General features: G+C 35.9%; 1 protein-coding gene across 1 annotated transcript in view; it reads left to right on the top strand.

Moving 5' to 3' along the window:
• The window catches only part of COL24A1 (collagen type XXIV alpha 1 chain), a 358,042-nt gene that overhangs the window by 171,417 nt on the left and 162,589 nt on the right, over window positions 1-24,036 (top strand). Inside the window, exons 23-24 of the mRNA XM_081817091.1 lie at window positions 2,574-2,627; window positions 3,252-3,296. Coding sequence (XP_081673217.1) covers window positions 2,574-2,627; window positions 3,252-3,296 — 99 coding nt within the window. The remainder of the gene's footprint in view (window positions 1-2,573; window positions 2,628-3,251; window positions 3,297-24,036) is intronic.

The following is a 24,036-nucleotide window of genomic DNA, read 5'->3' as shown; positions in this document are numbered from 1 at the left end:
CTTTCTAGTTCATTCTTTCGTGTAACCAATCCAACAGTCCCAATAGGAAATTTAAGCTAGTGATCCTATTGCCTTTCCATTATTCCTGTTTTCCTCAGAGACCTCACATCCCTCCTCATGCTTAAAACACTAAATCATCCCCTTGATTGCATTCTGAAGTTTATTCCCATAGTCATTTACTTTTTTTTTTTTAAAGATTTTATTTATTTATTTGAGAGAGAAAGAGAGCACGCACACAAGGTTGGGAGGGGCAGAGGGAAAAGCAGACTCCCTGCTGAGCAGGGAGCCTGATGCAGGGTTCCATCCCAGGACCTGAGATCATGACCTGAGCTGAAGGCAGATGCTTAATCCACCAGCCCCCAGCCCCTCTCATTTACTTTTAATTTTCTAATTATTATTTTACACTTTCTCTCTTCTCAACTACATTCATTTCTCTCTAATTTTCATTCTTAGCCCATTACTTTGCATCCTAGTTCCCTGAGAAGATTGAAGTATTCAGAGAACTTCAACAAGTTTCTACTATTGCTTCTATCTTCTCTTTATCTATACCATTTACTTGGCCTTCCCTCCTGTTATTGTGGATGAAGAGGCCATTTTTCTAGCTAAGGTCAAATCTTCCACTTGTGTACTAAATATCTTACCCTTTGGCCTACTGAAGAACATTGACCCAGCTATTTCCCACTTTCACCTGCATCTTAATTTCGTTCTCTCTAATGGATCAATCCTATCAGCAAAGAAAGATGCTATTAGTTCTTCCAGCTTGAAAACCATAAAACAAAACATACTGATCCCAGGTTTTCTTCCAGGTGTTACCTTTTTCTTCTTACCTTTTCAGTAAAAAATTTTCAGAAGTATTGTCTATACGTGCTCTTTACAGTTTTTCTCCTCACCCTATCTGCTGAAACCATTCTCGTTCCCACCACTCCAAAACAAATGATCTTATGAAGGTCATCAGTGACTTCCATGTTGCTGAATTCAATGGTCATTTGACAAGATCACACCCTCCTCCTGGAAGCACTTTCTTCACTTACATGATTTTCTTCCTAACTCTCTGGCAGGAAATGTGCATATTTTCCTCATTTCTTCAAATTCCAAAATTTTGTAAATCCACAAAACCCAGGGCTTGGTTTGTGGACTTGGTCTCTTTTCTATTTACACTCACTCCTAGATGAGGTGGTCCAGTCTTAGGGCTTTAAATATAATCAGAATGCTGGTGATTGCCCAAATCATATGTTCAGATCAGAATTTTCTACCCTCTGAATCTCTGGACATGTAAAACTACCACAAGATCTCTCTTCTTTAAATATCTAACAAGACTATCAAACTACAGTGTCCACAACTGAGCTCTCAATTTACCCTCCAAACCTTTCTTCTTAGAGTCTTCCTCATTTCATTTAGTCTCTTACTTAGATTAAAATCTTGAGTTTATTCTTTTTTTTTTTTTAAAGATTTTACTTATTTATTTGAGAGAGAGAGAATGAGAGAGACAGAGCATGAGAGGGGGGAGGGTCAGAGGGAGAAGCAGACTCCCCGCTGAGCAGGGAGCCCGATGCGGGACTCGATCCCGGGACTCCAGGATCATGACCTGAGCCGAACGCAGTCGCTTAACCGACTGAGCCACCCAGGTGCCCGAGTTTATTCTTGATTCTTCTCTTTCTCTCACATTTTACACTTGACCTGTCAGCAAATCCTGTAAGCTCTACCTTCAAATTACATACACAGTTCTACTCACAACCTCCTCTGTTACCACCCTGGTCTATGCCACTTTCATCTTTCACTTGGATTATTTCAGGCCTCTTTGGACTGCCTGCTTCCACCCTTGCACCAAAGTGATCCTTTTAAAACATAGATAATGACACTACTTTTCTCAAAGCTTTTCTAAGTCTTCCTGCTTCATTCAGAGTAAAAAGCAAAGCCCTAACTGTAACCCTCCAGGCCCTACATGACCTGGCTTCTCATTCCCCATTCCTTTCTTTGACCTCATCTTCTTACTAATCTCCTTTCTTACTCTGCACCAGCTTTATTGACTCTTCATGGTTTCTTCAACACACCAGTCACATTCTTGGCTCAGGGCCTTTGCACATGCTCTTTTCCTCTGCTTGGAATATTCTCCCTTCAGATAGTCATATAACTTGTCCCTTGTGAGTCTTTACTCAGCTGCCATCTTCTCAGTGAGGTCTTCCTTGTCAAGCTTATCATAAATTTGAACAAAACTCCCACAACAGTTTATATCCCCCTTCCTTGCTTAACTCTATGTCATTCACATTTACCACTACCTAACATACTATATATTTTACTTATTTTATTAAATGGTATCATCCTCATTAGAATGTAAGCTCTATGAAGGCAGGTAGGCTTAGTGCATTCCTCAATCCCCAACCCCTAGAACTGTGCAGGGCTCATAGTAGACAGTTAAAGACCGCAGAATGAATACTAGTGGGTATGCTAAAATACATTTATCAAGTGATTTTGAAGGGTTTCATCTCATAGAATGGTCTGAATTTCATAAATGTTTGGAAGTTTCCAAAAATGAAAATGATTAAACGTATCTCTTTTTTTCTGTTCTCTTCTAGGGAAAACCAGGTCAAAAGGGTTTTGCAGGTGAACCAGGACCAGAAGGCTTAAAGGTAAAGTAGCTGACTTATTAGGAGCTATAAAGTATAGTTTTCAGAAAGATAAAATTATTACTTTCTAAAAATATAAAATGAACATCTAAGATTTTATTCAACTTATTAATAAGGGAACCAGTGATATGTTAAAACTGGCTCAAATAGCATTTGAAAAGTTATATATCTTTATATCTAGATCTACATCTAGAGATCTGTGTCTGTAAATATCTATAACTGTGACTGTGTTTATGTCTATATCTTTATTTGGATAGATATGCAGTTTAATAAATTGTTAAATTTGTGGTGAGATATAGGAGAATAAACCACAATTTTGGGGGCTGTCCATTTCACTGGACAGAAATCTACAAATTAATATAACTTCACTAAATATATATATATTATCTATTTGTTATATATATATACATATCTATGCATATATGTATGTATATATCTTCATCAAGTCTGGGTCTTTTAAGCAATAGTAGAAAGACTATGTTCCACAGAAATACTATAACAGAGTTTTGAATAAGGTTTTCTTTGCTTTTTTTAAGAATTTGACTAATTACATTAAATGAAAATGGAAGGAATGTCATGAGTGATCTTGTTTGAAAAATAATCATTTTTACATCTTTATATTAACAGGGCGAAGTAGGAGATCAAGGAAACATTGGAAAGATTGGTGAAACAGTAAGCTTATTTTATGCTCTTTTATTTTTACTGTCATCTGTAAGCATGTTTAGGAGTCATGTTAACCATTATCTGTGCTTAATAAAATTCAGAATAAAAAATTCTTAGCTCCGGGCGCCTGGGTGGCTCAGTCGTTAAGCGGCTGCCTTCGGCCCAGGTCATGATCCCAGAGTCCTGGGATCGAGTCCCACATCGGGCTCCCTGCTCAGCGGGAAGCCTGCTTCTCCCTCTCCCACTCCCCCTGCTTGTCTTCCTGCTCTTGCTGTCTCTGTCTCTGTCAAATAAATAAATAAAATCTTTAAAAAAAAAAAATTCTTAGCTCCTACAAATTTAAAGTCACTTGTGATATAACAGATAAAACCTACTGTACAAGAGAAATGAGGGAAAATAGAGTTACTGATATTTTTGTCCAATATAAATTATATTTATAATACGAGGAGCATTCTTATTTTTAATACTTGGTCTTTAATTTTAGTTCTGATCATTTCAATCTAAATTTGACCTTAGCATTTTTCATTATTAAAAAGCTATAACTTACCAAGCCATAAAATAGTAAGCTATTAAATCTGAAAATATTTTTCTTTAGATTTGGAAGATTAAGCTAAGAGGTAAAGTATTGGAAAGCATATTGTAATTTCTTTCCTCAAAAAAAGTTTGATTTGTTTAAATTTACATTTCTGTAGTAGTAGGAGACTTTGTGTTGTATTTGTATCATATATGTTAGAAATAATTTTATTATCCGTACTGGAGAAAGCCAACTAAAATATTTTCTAACAAATGAACACATATAACATCTATAAAGTAGTAAATTACATTGATGCAAGGCAAGTGAATTTATTTACAAAGTGCACTGGGTTATCACAACACAAGTGGTACCATTTAATAGTTAAATGAGCAAATTCTTTTCCTTCTAACCTATCTTATGACTTAAATAAAAATAAACTTTTCTAAAAAATTGTTTTGCAATATCAAGTAATCAACAATTATATTTCCTGGTCTTGTGATAAAACAGCAATACATTTCTGATACTCTTATTTTTTGTCATTAATTCTTAAAAAAAATAAGGAGAGAATCCCTTTAGTCTTGAAAGATCATTGCCATACCAATTAATCCTTAATCACTAGAAAGAGAATTTTTTGTTCTTGTTTTTACTGAGAAGGTAATTCCAGTGGAACATTTACATCAATAAGATTATTCAAGAGTTCTTCTCAAATATAATTGTAACTCATATTTCTCCAAGGTCACTCAAAGAGATTAAATTCTACCATTTCTGAGTGACAAATTGTTAAGAAATATATATAAACTAGAATTAATAGCCAAAGTTAAAAATACCAATTTTTTTTTTAAGATTTATTTATTTATTTATTTGAATGAGAGTGAGCGAGGCATGAGCTGGAGGGGCAGAAAAAAAGGGAGAGTGAATCTGAAGCTGACTTAGTGTTGAGCCCAGAGCCAGATGTGGGGCTTGATCTCACAACCCTGAGATCATGACCTAAGCAGAAACCAAGAGTCGGACACTTAACCGACTGTGCCACCCAGGCACCCCAAGAGCATCTTTTCTTAATATAACATCATATATTAAACTTCTAAGTGTTATTACTTATTAGTAGTGTTGGACTAGTTCCATACAGTATAAGAACCCAGTGCCAGTTCTGTCTAAAGTGGAAATGGACTGTCTTGGCAGAGATTGGATTCCTCTTATTAGAGGGAGATTAACATTTATTGAGCATTTGCTATATGCCAAGCATAATACAAAGTGATGTTTAATATTGTGGCTTTGCATTTAATTCTCAAACAATTTTAAAAGACACATTTTGTTATTCCAGTTTTTGAAATGAGGAAACTGAAGCACAGTAAGTAACCTGTTCAAAGTTACATAGCTAATAAATCACAGAACTGAGATTTAAACCTAGAGATCCAAACTCAAAATCTAAATCTCAAAATCCAAAACATCATACCCCAGCTTTATTGAGGTATAACTGACAAAGTTATAAGATATTTAAAGTGTATGTGATGATTTAAGGATCGCCCCATCATCAAGTCATTTAATATAGCTGAGGATATTTACTTGTTAACTAACAGCCACTTGGACTACAAGTTGTAGAGAGACTTCAAACATCAAATATATTATCAAACAAGAGGGCCTTTTCATCTTTGAGGTTCTGTCTTTGTCATTAAGGATGGGAGATAGACTTAAAAAGAAAAAACTTCAGTGACTATACTGAGTTAATTAAAATATATAAAATGCCTAAAGAACATTTTATTTTGGCTCTTGGTAATCTCCAGCTTTTATTTTATCTTATTAATTTTAAAATCTTAGAAATATAGCTCATCTAATCCAGAGTTTTGTTAACAAAACTCATAAGAGATATGGGAAGATATGATTGCACTTCCTGACATCAGTCTTGTAATTTGGGGATATCTAAAGTTAGTTGTAATTGCATAGCTAGTTTTTACTTTTCCCAATCTTTTTGTACAGTCTTTTAATTACCTTTAACTGGACTTCCTCCAGTTTTGTTTCTTTCTAGATCTATACAAATTAGAACCCAGTTTGTGATACAGCATGCCAAGCGCAGTAGCCCCACCTATATTTCATGTCTATATACTTCTTACATTCATTTACTGTAGGCAAATAATTAATTTCTATAAATGTACCCTAAAAAGTCTGTAATTCCAAAAGATGCCCCTCATCCTCTTCACTCTAGCATACTATTTTTTTATGAATCTGGAATTATCCCACCTTAATTGCCAGTCCTCTTTGTCTTTAACTTTCTAGGCTAAAAGTATTTGAAGAGGTATAAAAGAGAAAAGAATCTAGTTTTTTAGTATTGATCAAGAGAACTAGGATCAGTAGATAGACATTATAAGGGGACAGCTTTCTTTGCAGGCAAAAATATTTTAATAGAGTTTCTAACATTCAGACTCTCCTATGGAGTGATTCAACACCTCATTCTTAGAATATTGGGTGACTTTCTTCAATCATTTATTCAGCAGATATTTGTATTTATATTCATATTATCCTTGCCTTCACGAAATTTATAGTCTCTTGGAGGTTTGACAGATTTTAAATAAATACCTGCATAAAGAATACATAATTATAAACTATGATACATTCTATAGAAGAGAAGTTTAAGGGACTGTGACAGAGGTGCCAAATTTAGATCAGAAAATGAGAGGTCTGTTTTGAGGAAATGACATACGAGTTGTAACCATAAAGCATGGGATGATCTAGCTAGGGAAGAGTGGGGAGAAAGAACATTCCTGGAATATGCAATATAACAGATTTCCACCTTTGGTCTTATTTTGCTTTAGAGAAATTACTTAATTTCTCTAAATATTTGTTTTCTCAACAGTAAAATGATAAAAATAATAACGACTTCAAAGAGTTTCTTGTGAGGATTAAACATGGTAATGCACTCAAAGCACTTAGCACAGAGCCGTTCACATAATAAAAACTTGAGAAATTTAAGCTGTAATGGTGGTGGTGGTGGTTATTTTTATATGGAAAAGCATTTGGCTGTTCTGGGAACTGAAAGAAAGCCGGTGTGGATAGACCTTGGAAAGGAAAAGTAAAGGGAGGGGCTACTAGTAAAGGAGGGAGGAGCCGAATCTTTTGGGGCCATGTTTTTACTTTGGACTTGATCCTGAAGTAGATGGAAAATCATTGAAGTATTCTATGTAAGCCAACAACAAGATTTAATTTGTGTTTCACAAGCACGCTGGTGGCAATGGATTGGGAAGTTGGAACATGGTTATGAGGAGCAGAGTAGAAGAGGGTGACCAGTTGGAATGCTATTGCAGTAGCCTCAATGAGAAAGAAAGATGACTTGAGCCAGGGTGATGGCAGTGGATAGAAGAGAAGTGTATGCATATGAGATATATTGGAGGTGATAATTTGAAAGAGGCTGCAAAAAAGGGAAGCATTCTAGTCAGTCCCCAGCATATAATAGGCCTTTGATAACTTAAACTATTTATGACTTATCAGGAATATGCTGATTCCTATCAGGAATATGCTGGACTCTTTTCTAAGAATTTAAGTGCTTCTAGTCCTCCTTTCACCTGCCAATTTGGCTTCTTTTCTCTGGCTTGCCTCCAGTTTCATTATGTATTCCTGCCATTATAGCAAACAGAACTAGACTAAATATTTTAGAGGCACCGGCTCCACAGCCTTCTTCATGAAGGGGATAATAACCTCTATTTCCTTTATTGCAGAGATACTCAAAATCATGTAGGCTTTTTCCTGTAGCAAAAAAACTGGCATGTCTTTGGAAAATGATTGACAGTGACCCCTAGGATTCTTTTCTGGTTTGTTATTTTGAATATAAAATTTGGAATTTTTTTTCATGAAGTGACTACATTAAGTTTTCTGTCCACTCGAAGGGATTGTTAAAAGTGTCCTATAGTCTGGCCATATTGATTTACCTCTTAAAATATAACTCAACTACTTGATTTTACATCATTTATTCCTTATCAATTTAGCAAAATTTCATAAGCAATCTACTGTGTCCTCTCTATTTTTCTGCCTGCCCTCTGGTGTGCTAGTGTATAGTAAAAGACTGATGAGCAGAAAGGAAGAGGAAGAGGAAAGGCCATGGATAATCCTCAAAATCAGGTATTCCACTTCTCATTACAAAACCTTTAGAATCATAGAGCTTCTGATGGCTGATTCTGAGTTGGTTTATAACCAATTCCTTCAAGACCAAATAGAGGTGGCGTCAGAGGAGAAAATGAAAGGAAGGAAATCTATTTATTGAAGAACTATTATCTCATTTAATCTTGAAATGACCCTAGTAAGATAAAAAGCTTTTTGATATTCTGGAAGTGAGGAAATTGAAATTTATTGAAGTTATGTGATGTGTTCAAATTCATACAGTTAGTAAGCAGTGGATCTGGGTTTCATATCTGGATTTTCTACTTCCTGTTCCAAGGTTCTCTTAGCTACATCAAAAATCAGTTATCCTGTCTTTATTTATTTATTTTTATCAATTGGCCTATTATCTTGTTCTCTCTTTTTATTTTATATTTTACTTTATTCATTTTTTATTTTAATTCCTGTGTTGTTAACAAACAGTGTTATATTAGTTTCAGGTGTACAATATAGTGATTCAACAGTTTCATGTATTACTCAGCGCTCAACAAGATAAGTACTCCTAATCCCCTTCACTTATTTCACCCATCTCACACTGACCTCCCCTCTGGTAACCATCTGATTGTTCTCTATAGTTGAGTCTGTCTTTGGTTTGTCTCTCTTTTTTTTTCCCTTTGTTCATTTTTTTTTCCTTAAGTTGCACATATGAATGAAGTCATATGGTATTTGTCTTTCTCTGACTGACTTATTTCGCTTAGCATAATACTCTCTAACTCCATCCATGTTGCTGCAAATGGCAAGATTTCATTCTTTTTTATGGCTGAGTAATATTCCATTGTGCGTGTGTGTGTGTGTGTGTGTGTGTGTGTGTGTGTGTGTATTTATATCTATTGATAGACATATGGGTGGCTTCCATAATTTGGTCATTCTAGTTAATGCTGCCGTAAACATAGGGTGCATATATCCTTTCGAGTTAGTGTTTTTGTATTCTTTGGATAAATAGTAGTGTGATTACTGGATTGTAGGGTAGTTCTATTTTTAATTTTTTGAGGAAACTCCATACTGTCTTTCACAGTAGCTGCACTAATTTGCAAACTCACCAACAGTGAGTCAAGTTTCTTTCTTCTCCACATCCTCACTAACACTTGTTGTTTCTTGTGTTTTTGATTTTAACCATTCTGACAGGTGTGAGGTAATATCTCATTCTAGTTTTGATTTGCATTTTCCTGATGATGAGTGCTATTGAGCATCTTTTCATGTGTCTGTTGGCCATCTGTATGTCTTCTTTCGAGAAATGTCTTTTTTTAAATTTATTTATTTGGCAGAGAGATAGCAAGAGCAGGAACACAAGCAGGGGGAATGGGAGAAGGAGAAGCAGGCCTCCCACTGAGCAGGGAGCCCGATGCGGGGCTCGATCCCGGGACCCTGGGATCATGACCTGAGTTGAAGGCAGACACTTAACAGCTGGGCCACCCAGGTGCCCCTCAAGAAATATCTGTTCATGTCTTCTGCCCATTTTTAAATTGGATTATTTACTTTTTTGGTGTTGAGTTATATAAGTTAATTATATATTTTTGGGTACTAAGCCTTTATCAGATATGCCATTTGCAAATATCTTCTCCCATTCAGTAGGTTGTTGTTCAGATTTGTTGGTTATTTCCTTTGCGGTGCAGAAGCTTTTTATGTTGATGGAGCCTCAATAGTTTATTTTTGCTGTTGTTACTCTTGCCTCAGGAGACATATCTAGAAAAAGTTGCTACCACTGATATCACAGAAATTACTGCCTGTGTTCTCCTCTAAGATTTTTATGGTTTCAGGCCACACATTTAGGTCTTTAGTCCATTTTGAGTTTGTTTTTGTGTATGGTTTAAGAAAAGTGGTCCAGTTTCATTCTTTTGCATGTAGCTGTCCAGTTTTCTCAATATCATCTGTTGAAGAGATGGTCTTTTTCATGTTGCAGGTTCTTGCCTCCTTTGTCAAAGATTAATTGACTACATAATTATAGGTTTATTTCTGGGTTTTCTATTCTGTCCTATTGTCCTGATCTTCATGTCTGTTATTGTGCTAGTACCATGCTGTTTTGATTACTACAGATTTGTAATATAACTTGAAGTCCAGAATTGTGATATCTCCAGTTCTGTTTTTCTATCTCAAGACTGCTTTGGCTTTTTGGGGTCTTTTGTGGATCCATTACAAATTTTAGGATTGTTTGTTTTAGTTCTGTGAAAAATACTGTTGGTGTTTTTACCAAAACTGATAAAAGTGTTTTTTCTGTATCTACTGAAATGATCATATGCTTCTTCTCCTTTCTCTTGTTGATGTGATGTATCACATTGATTGATTTGTGAATATTGAACCACCTTGCATCCTGGGAATAAATCCCACTTGATAGTGGTGAATGATTTTTTTAATGTATTGTTGGGTTCAGTTTGCCTAAGATTTTGGTGAGGATTTTTGCATCTCTGTTCATCAGAGATACTGGCCTATAGTTCTGTTTTTTGGTAGTGTCTTTATCTGGTTTTGGTATCAGGGTAATACTTGTCTCATAAATGAATTTGAAGTTTTTCTTCAAAGAATAGATCTTTGAAAAGGATAGATCTTTGGAAAAGTTTGAGAATAGGTATTAACTTTTCTTTATTTTTTTATTATGTTATGTTAATCACCATACATTACATCATTAGTTTTTGATGTAGTGTTCCATGATTCATTGTTTGTGTATAACACCCAGTGCTCCATGCAGTATGTGCCCTCTTTAATACCCATCATGAGGCTAACCCATCCACCTATCCCCCTCCCCTCTAGAACCCTTAACTTTTCTTTAAATGTTTAATGGAATTCATCTGTGAAGTCATCTGGTCCTGGACTTCTGTTTGCTGGGAGTTTTTTGATTACTACATCATTCTGTTCAAATTTACTATTTCTGCTTCAGTTTTGGTAGGTTATATGTTTCTATGAATTTTTCCATTTCTTCTAGGTTGTCCAATTCGTTGGCATATAATTTTTCATAATATTCTGTTACAATCCTTTTTTTTGTTGTTTATTGTTTTTTTATTATGTTAATCACCATACATTACATCATTAGTTTTTGATGTAGTGTTCCATGGTTCATTGTTTGCATATCATGAGGGACTATGGACTCTGAGAAAAAAACTGAGGGTTCTAGAGGGGAGGGGGTGGGGGGATGGGTTAGCCTGGTGATGGGTATTAAAGAGGGTTTGCAAACAATATTACAGTCCTTTGTATTTCTGTGGTGTTGCTTATTGTTTCTCCTCTTTCATTTCTGATTTTGTTTATTTGACTCCTCTCTCTCTCTCTTTTTATGTGTGTGTGTGTGTGTGTGTGCATGAGTCTGGTTAAAGTTTTATCAATTTTCTTGATCTTTTCAAAGAACCAGCTCCTGGTTTCATTGATCTGTTCTATTGTTTTTTTAGTTCCTATACCATTTATTTCTGCTCTGACCTTTATTATTTCCTTCCTTCTACTGGTTTTGGGTTTTGTTTGTTCTTCTTTTTCTATCTCCTTTAGGTGTAAGGTTAGGTTGCTTATTTGAGATGTTTTTTGCTCCTTGAGTTAAGCTTGTATTGCTATAAACTTTCCTCCTAGAACTGCTTTTGGGATATCTCAAATATTTTGGACTATTGTGTTCTCATTTTCATTTTTCTCCATGTAATTTTTGATTTCTTCGATTTTCGGTTGATTCATTCATTGAGCATGCTATTTAACCTCCATGTATTTGTGCTCTTTCCAGACTTTTTCTGGAAAAAAGTTCTAGTTTCATAGCATTGGGGTCAGAAAAGATGTATGGTATGACTTCAATCTTTTTGAATTTGTTGAGATTTGTTTTATGGCCTAATATATGATCTATTCTGGAGAATGTTCTTTGTGTGATCTTGAAAAGAATGTGTGTTCTGTTGTTTTAGGATGGAATGTTCTGAATATATCTGTTAAATTTATCTGGTCTAGTGTGTGGTTATCTTTCCCTCACCCCAGGGTGGTAGTCACTTTGAAGTGATACTGGCCCCTGAAGGAGCTATTTGCATGCTGCCAGGCTTGTGGCTCTACTTCAAACAGGCTTGTGAGTATATTGGCAGGGGCATGCTGCTACTGCTGGGACCAGGCTGGTGTGAGGCACACGATTTTAGTATGGTGCCCGCCAGTCTGCTTGCAAAATGAGACCTGCCACTACAGTTGCTGGGACTGGGGCTGGCCTGGGTGGATCCACAAAGTGCACTGGTCAGGAGACATGCTGTTGGCAAGCTTTGTGCTGGTCTTCTAGGGGAAGGGAACTGCTGCCAGGGTACTTAGGCAAGGGTGACCGAAAAGGGTAAATCCACTGAAGCCCAGAGGGGTGGGGTTTGGTACAAGCAATTAGGTAGTAAATTCTGGCACTGTGCTGATTCCCACAGGTGGCAGTGTGTTTATGCTGGGGGAGCGGAGGATGGAGATAGTGCCTGCCAGCTCCATGGTTCCTGGTCAGGTCTTCCAGTGATCCCTGTCCCTTCTAGACACTCTCCAAAATGAGTAAACTACTCTCCTGCTTATATGTCCCAGGCATTTTTCAAACTGCCACTTCTGTGCTGTATCTGCAGGGGCTGTTTGTCCTGTGATCTCTTTAAGAATGGGACTCAGATTCCTCTTGCCTTCTGGGCTCTCCCAGAGCTGAGCCCACCGATTTTTAAAATTCTAGGTTTTAAAACCTGCTGGTTGTAAGAACTCATGAAATTTGGCCCCTCTCACTTTCAAAGCCAAAGGTTATGGGGATTCATCTTCCCCATGCAGGCTTCCTGGTGTGAGAGTCTGTTTCTCTTCCTTCTCTGTGCCTTCAGCTCCCTCTCGCACTCCATGGACTGCCATTTTGTTTGTTCCTTACTGTTGGGGACACAGTTGCCCTTTGTACCTCTCTGATGTGGCCTCTTCTTTACCTTTAGTTGTGGAGTTTGATCTGCCAGTCTTTGGGTCATTTTCTGGGTGATTTACACTGATATGAGTGTTATCTAATTGTATCCATGGAGGAGGTGAGCTTAGGATCCTCTTACTCTGCCATCTTCCCAGCCTACTCTAGTTGTCCTGTCTTTAAATGGAAACTTGGGAATCGATAGTTAGATTTGGAAATGAGCAAAATAAAATTTTGCTTGGTAATCTATTAGGCCAAGCTGGCAATTAAATTTTAAAATATTGTCAAAGGTTATTAATTTATGAGAATTATTGAAACATAATTTAATATATTTACAATGGAATCAGGAAAGATTTCAAAAGATCTGGAAGAAAATGTTTAGGAAGTGCTCATCACAAAACCTCATTTAATACAGTGATGAGTTTTGTTGCTCTCTGGTGGCATTACCATGAACTTATCAAACTTCATACAAGTTGATTTTATTTAATAAGTTCCATTTTTTCTTTCATTAAAAGGAGAATACTACTTTAGATGGACTTACCTAAATCATAAAAAGTGACTCATATTTTCTTGAGGAAAAGTCCCAGAAGCTGATAGCACCATTTAGCCAAATAAGAAGAACAAAGTGAAACTCTGTCAAACTGCCCTTGTAGGGCCTCTGTTGCCTCAGTGCTTTTACCTTAAAAATGTCATCTACCCCTCCTGTTTCCAAGCTGTACATACCTGTAGGATAGCTACAAAGCTGTTGTATGTCTCCTACGTGGCAGGGAAAGGTAATTTTTCTCAGAATGGAAAGTTACACGAAATGTATATCTACCATGCATACCATCATGAGAAGGATGTTTACCTGAATATAATAAAAATAGCTACTATTTATTGAAAATCTGTGATATGTGAGATATTTTGTATATGTTGTATCATTTAATCCTCACAAAGGCTCTGGGAAATAAAAATTACTTCTCTTTTATACAAAAGAAAACATGTTTCAGAGAAGTTAAGAAATTTAGCACCCTGCTTCCTCTTAACGATGAGATGAAGATTTCCAATTGTCTTTCTAATGAATACATATTGTCCTGTTACTTTATAAAGTTAGAGATTATGGGGCCCCAAGGACCACATTATGGTTTGAGGAAGTATCTCAAAAACATAGATGTACCAAAATTATTATGTTTTAGGATCATATATTTGACATTTATCATCTTTGAAATGTGTAAATAGCATCATCTATTGGATTAAGAAGCCACAGCAGGGGCGCCTGGGTGGCTCAGTTGTTAAGCATCTGCCTTTGGCTCAGGTCATGATCCCAGGTCCCGCATCGGGCTCCCTGCTCAGCGGTAAGCCTGCTTCTCCCTCTCTCACTCCGCCTGCTTGTGTTCCCTCTCTCACTGTGTCTCTCTCTGTCAAATAAATAAATAAAATCTTTTTTAAAATAAAAAGAATCCACAGCAAATTAATTTCACTATAGTATTAAGTCCATGAAGGTGTAGAAAATTAGAAAAAGAAGAAAATTAGAAAGTGTAAATCAGTGAAATCAAAAGGGAATACACAGGGGCGCCTGGGTGGCTCAGTTGGTTAAGCAACTGCCTTCGGCTCGGGTCATGATCCCGGAGTCCTGGGATCGAGTCCCACATCGGGCTCCTGGCTCAGTGGGGAGCCTGCTTCTCCCTCTGACCCTCTCCCTTCTCATGCTGTTTCTCTCTCCCTCCCTCTCTAATAAATAAATAAAATCTTTAAAAAAAAAAAAAGGGAATACACACGAAGTGCGTGGACATACCAGTGGATATGAACAGAGAAAATATATGACATTACAATTCTAGGTAAATTGAAGAGAAGTGAATTAAAGACAGTTCAAAACCTACCATTCTCTGAAAATCAGGTGCAGGTAACTCCAAGATGAGCTATTATTTCATAAATGAGATGCCAACAGTGTTTTTTTAAAGATTTATTTATTTTAGAGAGATTATAGAGCGTGGGGGGGGGGCGGGGATTGAGACAGAGGAAGTGGGAGAGAATCCCAAACAGAATCCATGCTGAGTGTAGAACCTGATGTGGGACTTGATCTCACAACTCTGAGATCGCAATCTGAGCTGAAATCAGGAGTCTGACACTTAACTGACTGAGCCACCGAGGCCCCTGAGACGTCAATAGTATTTTTGTTGTTTTTTTAGGGTTCATTGATTTCCTGCTTTCCTTCTTTTTTTAAAATTTTATTTTATTATATTATGTTAATCACCATACATTATATCATTAGCTTTTTTGTTGTTGTTGTTGATGTAGTGTTCCATGGTTCATTGTTTGCATATAACACCCGGCGCTCCATTCAATACGTGCCCTCTTTAATACTCATCACCAGGCTAACCCATTTTTTAATCACAAACACAAGAGATTTTTCTAAGAGAATGGAGTCAGCAAATTTCTGGGAAAAGTTGAAATGTTTATAAAGTTGGAAGGATTTCTGAATCCTTTGAGCTATAAAATATACATTTTTTCAACATTTATGACATCTCTTTGTAAAAAGCGAAATAAATTAGTAGGAAAATAACAAATACTCTATTAAATGTGGTCCTACAGAACTTGTTTCTACAGCTATGAAAGTTGAAGTATATGGGAAAATGAAGATTATAGAAAACTGTTCATGTCTCAAAGCAAATGTCATAAGAGGTAGACCAAGATTAAAGCACATATAAGTGGTTATTAAGGAGAAATTAACAAAAATGAAAAAATATTCACATGATTATAAAATAAAAGTAAAAGGCAAAATTTCTATCTGTGGGGGAAATGAATGATACACACCATACTGCGCTACAAGCTAAAAGCACAGAAGTTATTGAAAGCCCAGCCTATCATAGAAATATAAAGGTTTATATACTTTATATTAAGTATATATATTTTTCTTTTATCCTTACTAAATATACATTCAGTGACAGGTAAAAAGTAAAATATTCTGGGAAAAGGAATAAGATCCAACATTCATGGAGTGAGATAGGAAACAAGGTATTTATCATATGTATCATATTAAAGAGTAATAAACAAGAGAACCCTTCTTAGTCTAACAAAGTTTCCAGATTGCCCAATTGAAATAACAATACACTGCTTCAAAGTAACCAAATAGAAGAGAGATGAAGATGGAAGTTTGTGCTTCCAAACATGAACAATAGCACTAGTGTTTTTCACATGTAAGCATTTAGTGTGCTACTGCCTGGGGTGCTATTAGCTTTCCGACTAAGGAAGCAGAGACTTGATCACTTTACCTATTTTAGAATTGATAAAGTAATTTTTTAAAGCTTTCATTTATTTATTTGACAGAGAGCTAGAGAGCACAAGCAGGGGGCGTGGAAGGCAGGGGGCGAGAGAAAAGGAGCCTCCCCACTGAGCGGAGAGCCTAATGTGGGTCTCCATCCCAGGACCTGGGATCATGACCTGAGCCGAAGACTGAGCGACCTAGGAACCCTAGAAGATAGTCTTCAAAAAAAAAAGAAGAAGTAAAAATTATTTTCATGCCTATCATAAGGATATATATGTTGACAACGAACCCCCAGCTTTATTTGGCTAAAAACATGTTACTGTTTTCTCAATTAGAAATAACTACAATGTGGTAATCACAATTTTTGAGGAAATGGCAGCTCTAAATTTATATGTAGAAGGGGTGTGGGGATGGCACTTTGGTTGGAAGGGAATGCTAAGGGACTTCCCTTGAAGCTATGTTTGCATAAAAACTACACTATTTTGGGGGCCTCTGGGTGGCTCGGTTAAGCATCTGCCTTCGGCTCAGGTCATGATCCGGGGGTCCTGGGATCGAGCCCTGCATTGGGCTCCCTGCTCAGCAGGGGGTCTGCTACTCCCTTTCCCCCTGCTTGTGCTATCTCTCTCTCTCTCTGTCAAATAAAATCTTTTTTAAAAATACACTAATTTCGTTTATTAGTAGTGTACTATTTTATTTTATTTAGATATTTATGCATCAATAAAAATAGACTTCTAATGATTGTTTTTTAAAGATTTTTTATTTATTTATTTGACAGAGAGATAAAGAGAAGCATAAGTAGGCAGAGAGGCAGGCAGAGGCAGAGGGAGAAGCAGGCTCTCCACCGAGCAGGGAGCCCGATGCGGGACTCGATCCCAGCATCTTGGGATCATGACCTGAGCCAAAGGCAGCTGCTTAACCGACTGAGCCACCCAGGCGTCCCTCTAATGATGTTTTTATGCTCAGAATTTATAAGATAGAGAATACATTTCTTGTTCATGTCGAAGAATGGGCTGAACTGATGGAAGTAAAGGTAGGGACCAGGGTAAAGGTGTTGCCTTGGGCTACCTGTTGGCACTACTACTCTTACAGAAGGCAAATGCAATTTTGAATCTGAGACTAAGGCTAGTGAAAAATTTTTATGGTTCTGATCTTTAAAAAAAATACATAAGGTCTTCATAACCAATGTACTGAATTGGACCTTAAGGAGTTACATTCGTTTTAGAACATGGCTCAGCAAACTTTTCTGTAAAAGGCCAGATATTACATATTTTAGACTTTCAGGCCATATCATCTCTGTCACAACTACTCAACTCTCTCTGCTATTATAGTACAAAAACTCTCCTAGATAATATGGAAATGAATGATTCTGACTGTGTTCCCAATAAAATTTTATTTACAAAAATAGTGGAAAAGGGGCACCTGGTAACTCAGTCGGTTAAGTGCCTGCCTTCGGCTCAGGTCATGATCCCAGGGTCCTGGGATGGAGCCCTATGTGGCGCTCACTGCTCAGCAGGGAGTCTGCTTCGCCCCCTCCCTCTGCCTCTCCACTCCCACCCCTGTTTGTGCTCTCTTTCTCTCTCTCTCTCTCTCTCTCTCAAATAAATAAATAAATAAATTAAATAAATATTTTTTAAAATAGTGAAAAAAAAGAAATAGACAGCAGGCAGGATTTGGCCTACAAGCTCTAGTTTGCCTTTCCTTTCACAGAAAGTTACACTTTATTTGGGCTACACCGGTCTTTATTAAATGAATCTGCCATATGTGTTTCTGCTTCATTACTCTTTTATTATTAATAAAAAAGCACTAAATTTGAGTGTGATTTCTTCAAATAAAAAAGCAGATTAAACTAGCAGACGTGTTGTGTTGCTAATATGTACTGATTTTGTGTACCAAGCATTAGCATAATGAATTAATTTGCATTTATATGTAGACCACATGTACGTCCAAAGTACTCTACTGCAATTCATCTTTTTTTTCTTTTTTTTACCTTAACAAACACTTAAGAATCTTATCAGGAAGTATTTTCCAAGAACAAAGAAATCTGTTTTTTATGTGCACAAGTTCATTGGAAACATTTTTCTGAACATTATATATGTATTTTTGAAGTTCTGCTCTGAGTCAAAGGATTTCCATATATTAATTTTTAGTGAGTTTTTCTTTCATTACTTTGGGAAAAGTTCTAAGGAATGTCATTAGACTTATATTTCCCATTAGGTTGAGATATTTTGCATTTACATTCTATCTTCTGTTTATGAAACATCTCTTTTTTTCATCAATTCGGCAAAACAGCCTGAGGGGGAACATTGCAGCATTTTTGTTCAAAAAGATACATGTATAATACTCCCCTTTTGACCATAGGAAAAATAATTAAGTGAAATCATAATTTTATTTTAACCATAAATACAGCCAGCTTTGTATCTTATAGAAAATTTTTATAACTATATAACCTTTCTGTGTTTATGTCTAAGATCATAGCTTCTGAGATGTAAGTCTTATACGCTCAGTTTTTTGAGGTGTTTTTTTTTTTCCTGATTAATGAGTTTTGGAAAAATTCTCTGTCAAAATCTATGTTTCTTTGGAGTGTTGATTATATCATTAGCAATAAAATCAGTTTAGTCACTGAAGTCTGGAAAGACCTGGATGACACAAGCTCCTCCCAAAATGCTAGGGGGATGGGACATAGTAGATTATAAGGGGGACATGAGTCTGTGGAAGCCTTAAGAATATAGAGTATAAGAATTTTTCAACCTGACTGTTAAGACCTCCTACAATATATCCTTCACCTATCCTTATAGTTGTTATTTCTCACACTTCCCAAATTACTAGGCCAAACTGGGCATTCAGTGTTCCTAAAAGGAACCCACTTATGTATGCCTTTGTTTGGATTATTTCTGTAACCTCTAAAGGCCTTCATTTTCCCGCTCCCATTGTCTTCCTAGCATCAACTCTCAAGACCCCTCTCAAGTCATCTGCTCTATCATGAAGTCTGCTCTATCCTGAAGTCTTTTCTGGTATCCCTGCCCGAAATTAGATTCAGTCTCTTTCCTTGTTAAGACTTTCAGTACTTTATCTACACTATCATGGTCCTTAGCTTATTTTGCTTTATATCACAGTTACTTTTTTATTTGAGTTATCTATACAGAAAACTGCCTCCCACAGCAACAAACACAGGCCTAATACATTTTACATTGACAATAGTATATATTTTCTATGATGGAACTGAAATAAGAATGAAAGGTAATTTTTCTAATTTATTTGCTACTGGCTGTACCTTAAGAGGACTTTCGTGTGCTTGAGCAAAGTCTGAAAGTATGACATATTCTTGTGAGACAATCTGAATAAGGAAGGACATTTCAATGGGAATGGCAGCATGAGAATTAAATATAGGGAGGCATGAAATATCTGCAATGTTTGCAAAACTATATTATAAGCAGTTCAGAGTAGCTGGAGGGAGGTAAGACATAAGTGGTCACAGCTCACCTGGCTCTTACTACTTACTTGTAATGTCCTTCCTGTCTTTTCTGGTTCACAAATACCTACTATTCTTCCACAAGTCAGCTTAAGCATCACCTCCTCTAAACCTTGATTGCTTTATCCTCTATACCTTATACATGCTTCTATCATCATTTACTGCTCTTACTTATTTACATGGCTTTCCAGTACTAGATTAAGTTCTTTAAAGACCAGGGTTTGTGAAACACAGCCTAAATATGAAGTGTAACTTATATTTAAGAAATAAATAATAGATAAAGGTAAATCCAAAAGATTTGTCTGATCTGTAGTTTCCTTTAAAGTTAAAAATTGTACCTCAGACTCATTGGATTCAAATTTACTCATCACCCCTCCTCCCAAACCCATTCAAACCCCTCCTCGCAGCATTTTCTTTTTCTTGAGGTCTTCTACTTCTTTATATTATCAAAGATCATTTAAAGTGTCTAGTAATAAAATTTTCTATTATATCAGTTCATTTTTTAAGCTTTGTTGAGGTGTAATCGACAAATAACATTGTAAGATATTTAAAGTGTAAAATGTGATGGTTTAATATACATATACATTGTGAAAGAATTCCCCCATAGAGTTACTAAACACATCCATCACCTTACATATTTACCTTTTATGTGTATGTGAAAACATTTAAGTTCTACTTTCTTAGAAAATTTCAATTTTACAATACATTGTTACAGTTGGTAACAAAGACATTTCAGTTGTTTCTATACACTGCCTATTGTAAATAATGCTGTTATGAACATGGGAGTACAGATATCTTTCATGATAATAATTCATTTCCTTTGGATATATACTGAGAAGTAGAATTGCTAGGTCATTGGTAGTTCTATTTTTAATTTCTTGAAGAGCCTCCATACTGTTTTCCATAAGGGTGTACAAGTTTCTATTCCCACCAACAACATAAAAGTGTTCCCCTTTCTTTACATCCTTGTTAACATTTATTATCTTTTGTCTTTTTGATAGTAGCCATTCTAACAAGTGGGAGGTGGTATCTCATTGTGGCTGAGATTTGTATTTCCCTAATGACTAGTGCTGATGAGCACCTTTATGTACCAGAAGGCTGTTTGTATATCTTCTTTGGGAAAATGTCTATTCAAATTCTTTGCCCATTTTATTATTTTTTAAATTTATTTTTTATATTTTTAAAGATTTTATTTATTGTAGAGATAGAGGGAGAGTGGGGGAGGAGCAGAGGGAGAGGAACAAGCAGACTCTACACTGAGCACAGAGCCCAATGCAGGGCTCAGTCCCATGACCCTGAGATCATGACCTGAGCCAAAATCAAGAGTTGGACACTTAACCAGCTGAGCCATCCAGGCACCCCTTTGCCCATTTTAAAATTGGATATTTATTTATTTATTTATTTATTTATTTATTTATTTATTGCTATTGATTTGTATGAGTTCCTTGTATATTTTGGATACTAACCCCTTATCAGATATGTGGTTAGCAAGTATTTTCTCCCATTCTGTTTTTCATTTTGTTGATGCTTACCTTTGCTATGAAGAAACTTTTTAGTTCGATGTGGTCCTGTTTGTTTATTTTTGCTTTTGTTGCCTTTGCTTCTGCTGTGAAGTCTAAAAAAATATTGCCAGGACCAATGTCAAGGACCTACCCTCTCTATGTATTCTCTTCTAGGAGTTTTATGGTTTCAGGTCTTATATTTAAGTCTTTAATCCATTTTGAGTTGATTTTTGTGTATGATATAAGATAAGGGTTCAGTTTCATTCTTTGTCTTTCCAACAATACATTAAAAAATTACCACAATCAAGTGGGATTTATTCCCAGGATGTAAGGGTAGTTCAATATTTGCAAATCAATCAGTGTGATACATCACCTTAACAAGAGAAAGGATAAAAACCATATGATCATTTCAGTAGATGCAGAACAAGCATTTGACAAAGTACAACATCCATTCATGATAGAAACCTTTAACAGAGTAGGTTTAGAGGGAGCGTGCTTCAACATATTAAAGGTTATATGTGAAAAACTCACAGAGAACCTCATACTCAATGAGGAAAAACTGAGAGCTTTTTTCCTAAGATCCGGAACAAGACAAGGATGTCCACTCTCACCACATTTATTCAACATAGTACTGGAAGTCGTAGCCATAGCATTCAGAAAACAAAAAGAAATAAAAGGCATCCAAATCAGCAAGGAAGAAGTAAAACTTTCACTATTTGCAGATGACATGACACTATATATAGAAAACTCTAAAATTCCATCAAAAAACTAATAGAACTGATAAATGAATTCAGTAATGTTGCAGGATACAAAATCAATGTATAGACTCTGTTGCACTTCTGTACACTAATGATGTAGCAGAAAAAAATTAAGAAAACAATCTCATTTACAATTGCACCAAAAATAATAAAATCCCTAAGTTAGATTTTTAACCAATGAGGTGAAAGACCTATACTCTGAAAAATAAAACATTGATAAAAGTAATTGAAGACAACACTAACAAATGGAAATGTATTCCATGCTGGTGGATTAGAAGAACAGTATTGTTAAAATGTCTATACTACCCAAAGCAATCTACAGATTTAATGTAATCCCTATCAAAATACTACCAGCATTTTTCACAGAACTAGAACAGATAATCCTACAATTTCTCTAGAACTACAAAAGACCCTGAATAGTCAAAGCAATCTTGAAAAGAAAAACAAAATTGGAGGTGTCACAATCCCAGATTTCAAGATATACTACAAAGCTGTATTAATCAAAACAGTATGATACTGGCACAAAAACAGGTGCATAGATCAATGGAAAAGAATAGAAAACCCAGAAATAAACCTGTGATTATATGGTCAATAATCTTTGACAAAGGAGGCAAGAATATGCAACAGGTAAAAGACAGTCTCTTCAACAAATGGTGTTGAGAAAACTGGACAGCTACTTGCAAAAGGATGAAACTGGACCACTTTCTTATACTATACACAAAAATAAGCTCAAAATGGATTAAAGACTTAAATGTGAAACCTGAAACCATTAAAATCCTAAAAGAGAACATAAGCAGTAATTTCTCTGATATCAGCCATAGCAGAGATGTATCTCTGAGGCAAGGGAAACAAAAGCAGAAATAAACTGTTGAGGCTCCATCAAAGTAAAAGGCTTCTGCACAACAAAGGAAACAAACTAAAAGACAACCTACTGACTGGGAGAAGATATTTGCAAATGACATATCTGATAAAGTGTTAGTATCAAAAATATATAAAGAACTTACACAACTCAACACCAAAAAAAAAAAAAAAACAATCAATTTAAAAATGGGCAGAAGACATGAACAGACATTTCTCCAAAGAAGATATACATAGCCAACAGACACATGAAAAGATGCTCAACATCACTCATCATCAGGGAAATGCAAATCAAAACTACAATGAGAGAGCACCTATCAGAATGGCTGTCAGAATGGCTAAAATAAAAAACACAAGAAACAACAGGTGTTGGCAAGGATGGGAGAAAAAGGAACCTCATGCACTTTTGGTGGAAATGCAGTCTGGTGAAGCCACTGTAGAAAACAGTATGGATGTTCCTCCAAAATTAGAAATAGAATTATCATACTGTCCAGTGATTGCACTACTGGGTGTTCAAAAAGATATATGCACCTTACATTTATTGAAGCAGTATCTACAATAGCCAAATTATGGAAACTGCCCACGTGTCCATGGATAGATGAATGGATAAAGAAGAAGTGGTATATATATAATGGAATATGATTCAGCCATAAAAAGAATGAAATTTTGTCATTTACAATAACATAGATGGACCCAGAAGGTATAATGCTAAGTGAAATAGGTCAGAGAAAAACAAATACCATAAGATTTCAGTCATGTGTGGAATTTAAGAAACAAAACAAAGAAAAAAAGAGAAAGTAAAAAACAGACTTTTAACTATAGAGAACAAACTGAGGTTTACCAGAGGGGAATGGGTGGGGTTATGGGTGAAATAAATGAAGGGGATTAAGAATACACTTGTGATGAGCACTGAGTAATGTATAGAATTGTTGAATCACTCTATTATATACCTGAAACTAATGTAACACAACATGTTAACTATACTGAAATTCAAAAAAAAAATATTTAGCATCCAATTTGTGCTACACATTCATTCTGCAGATACTTACTCAGCACTTGCTCTATGCTAGGGAAGGTGCTAGACAATGAGATTAGTTGAGATGAACATCAAGACGAACAGAACACAGGCCACTCTCAGAGTTTATACAAGTTAGAAGCTTTTTTTTTTTTTTTAAGTGGAAAAAATATGCTGTAATTATAAGCACATATTCTTTTCATTATAAGCATAAGATCATTATAAGCATCCTATAGGGATGGTTGAGATTTAAGTATGGCCTGTATCAATTTGACTTCTCTATCTATTCAACCCAGTTTCCTCTTCCTTTTTCCTCAAGTGTTACTTTCTAATCAATACCCTGCAGCAAAATCCTATCTCAGCAGTCTGCTTCTGGAATATCCCACTTGTGCTCACAGTTTCTCCCTAAATG

Source organism: Leptonychotes weddellii, chromosome 4 (genome assembly GCF_054177405.1).
Source record: "Leptonychotes weddellii isolate Sample4059 chromosome 4, ASM5417740v2, whole genome shotgun sequence".
Lineage (NCBI taxonomy): Eukaryota > Metazoa > Chordata > Mammalia > Carnivora > Phocidae > Leptonychotes > Leptonychotes weddellii.
This window is presented reverse-complemented; position numbering and strand designations above follow the sequence as displayed.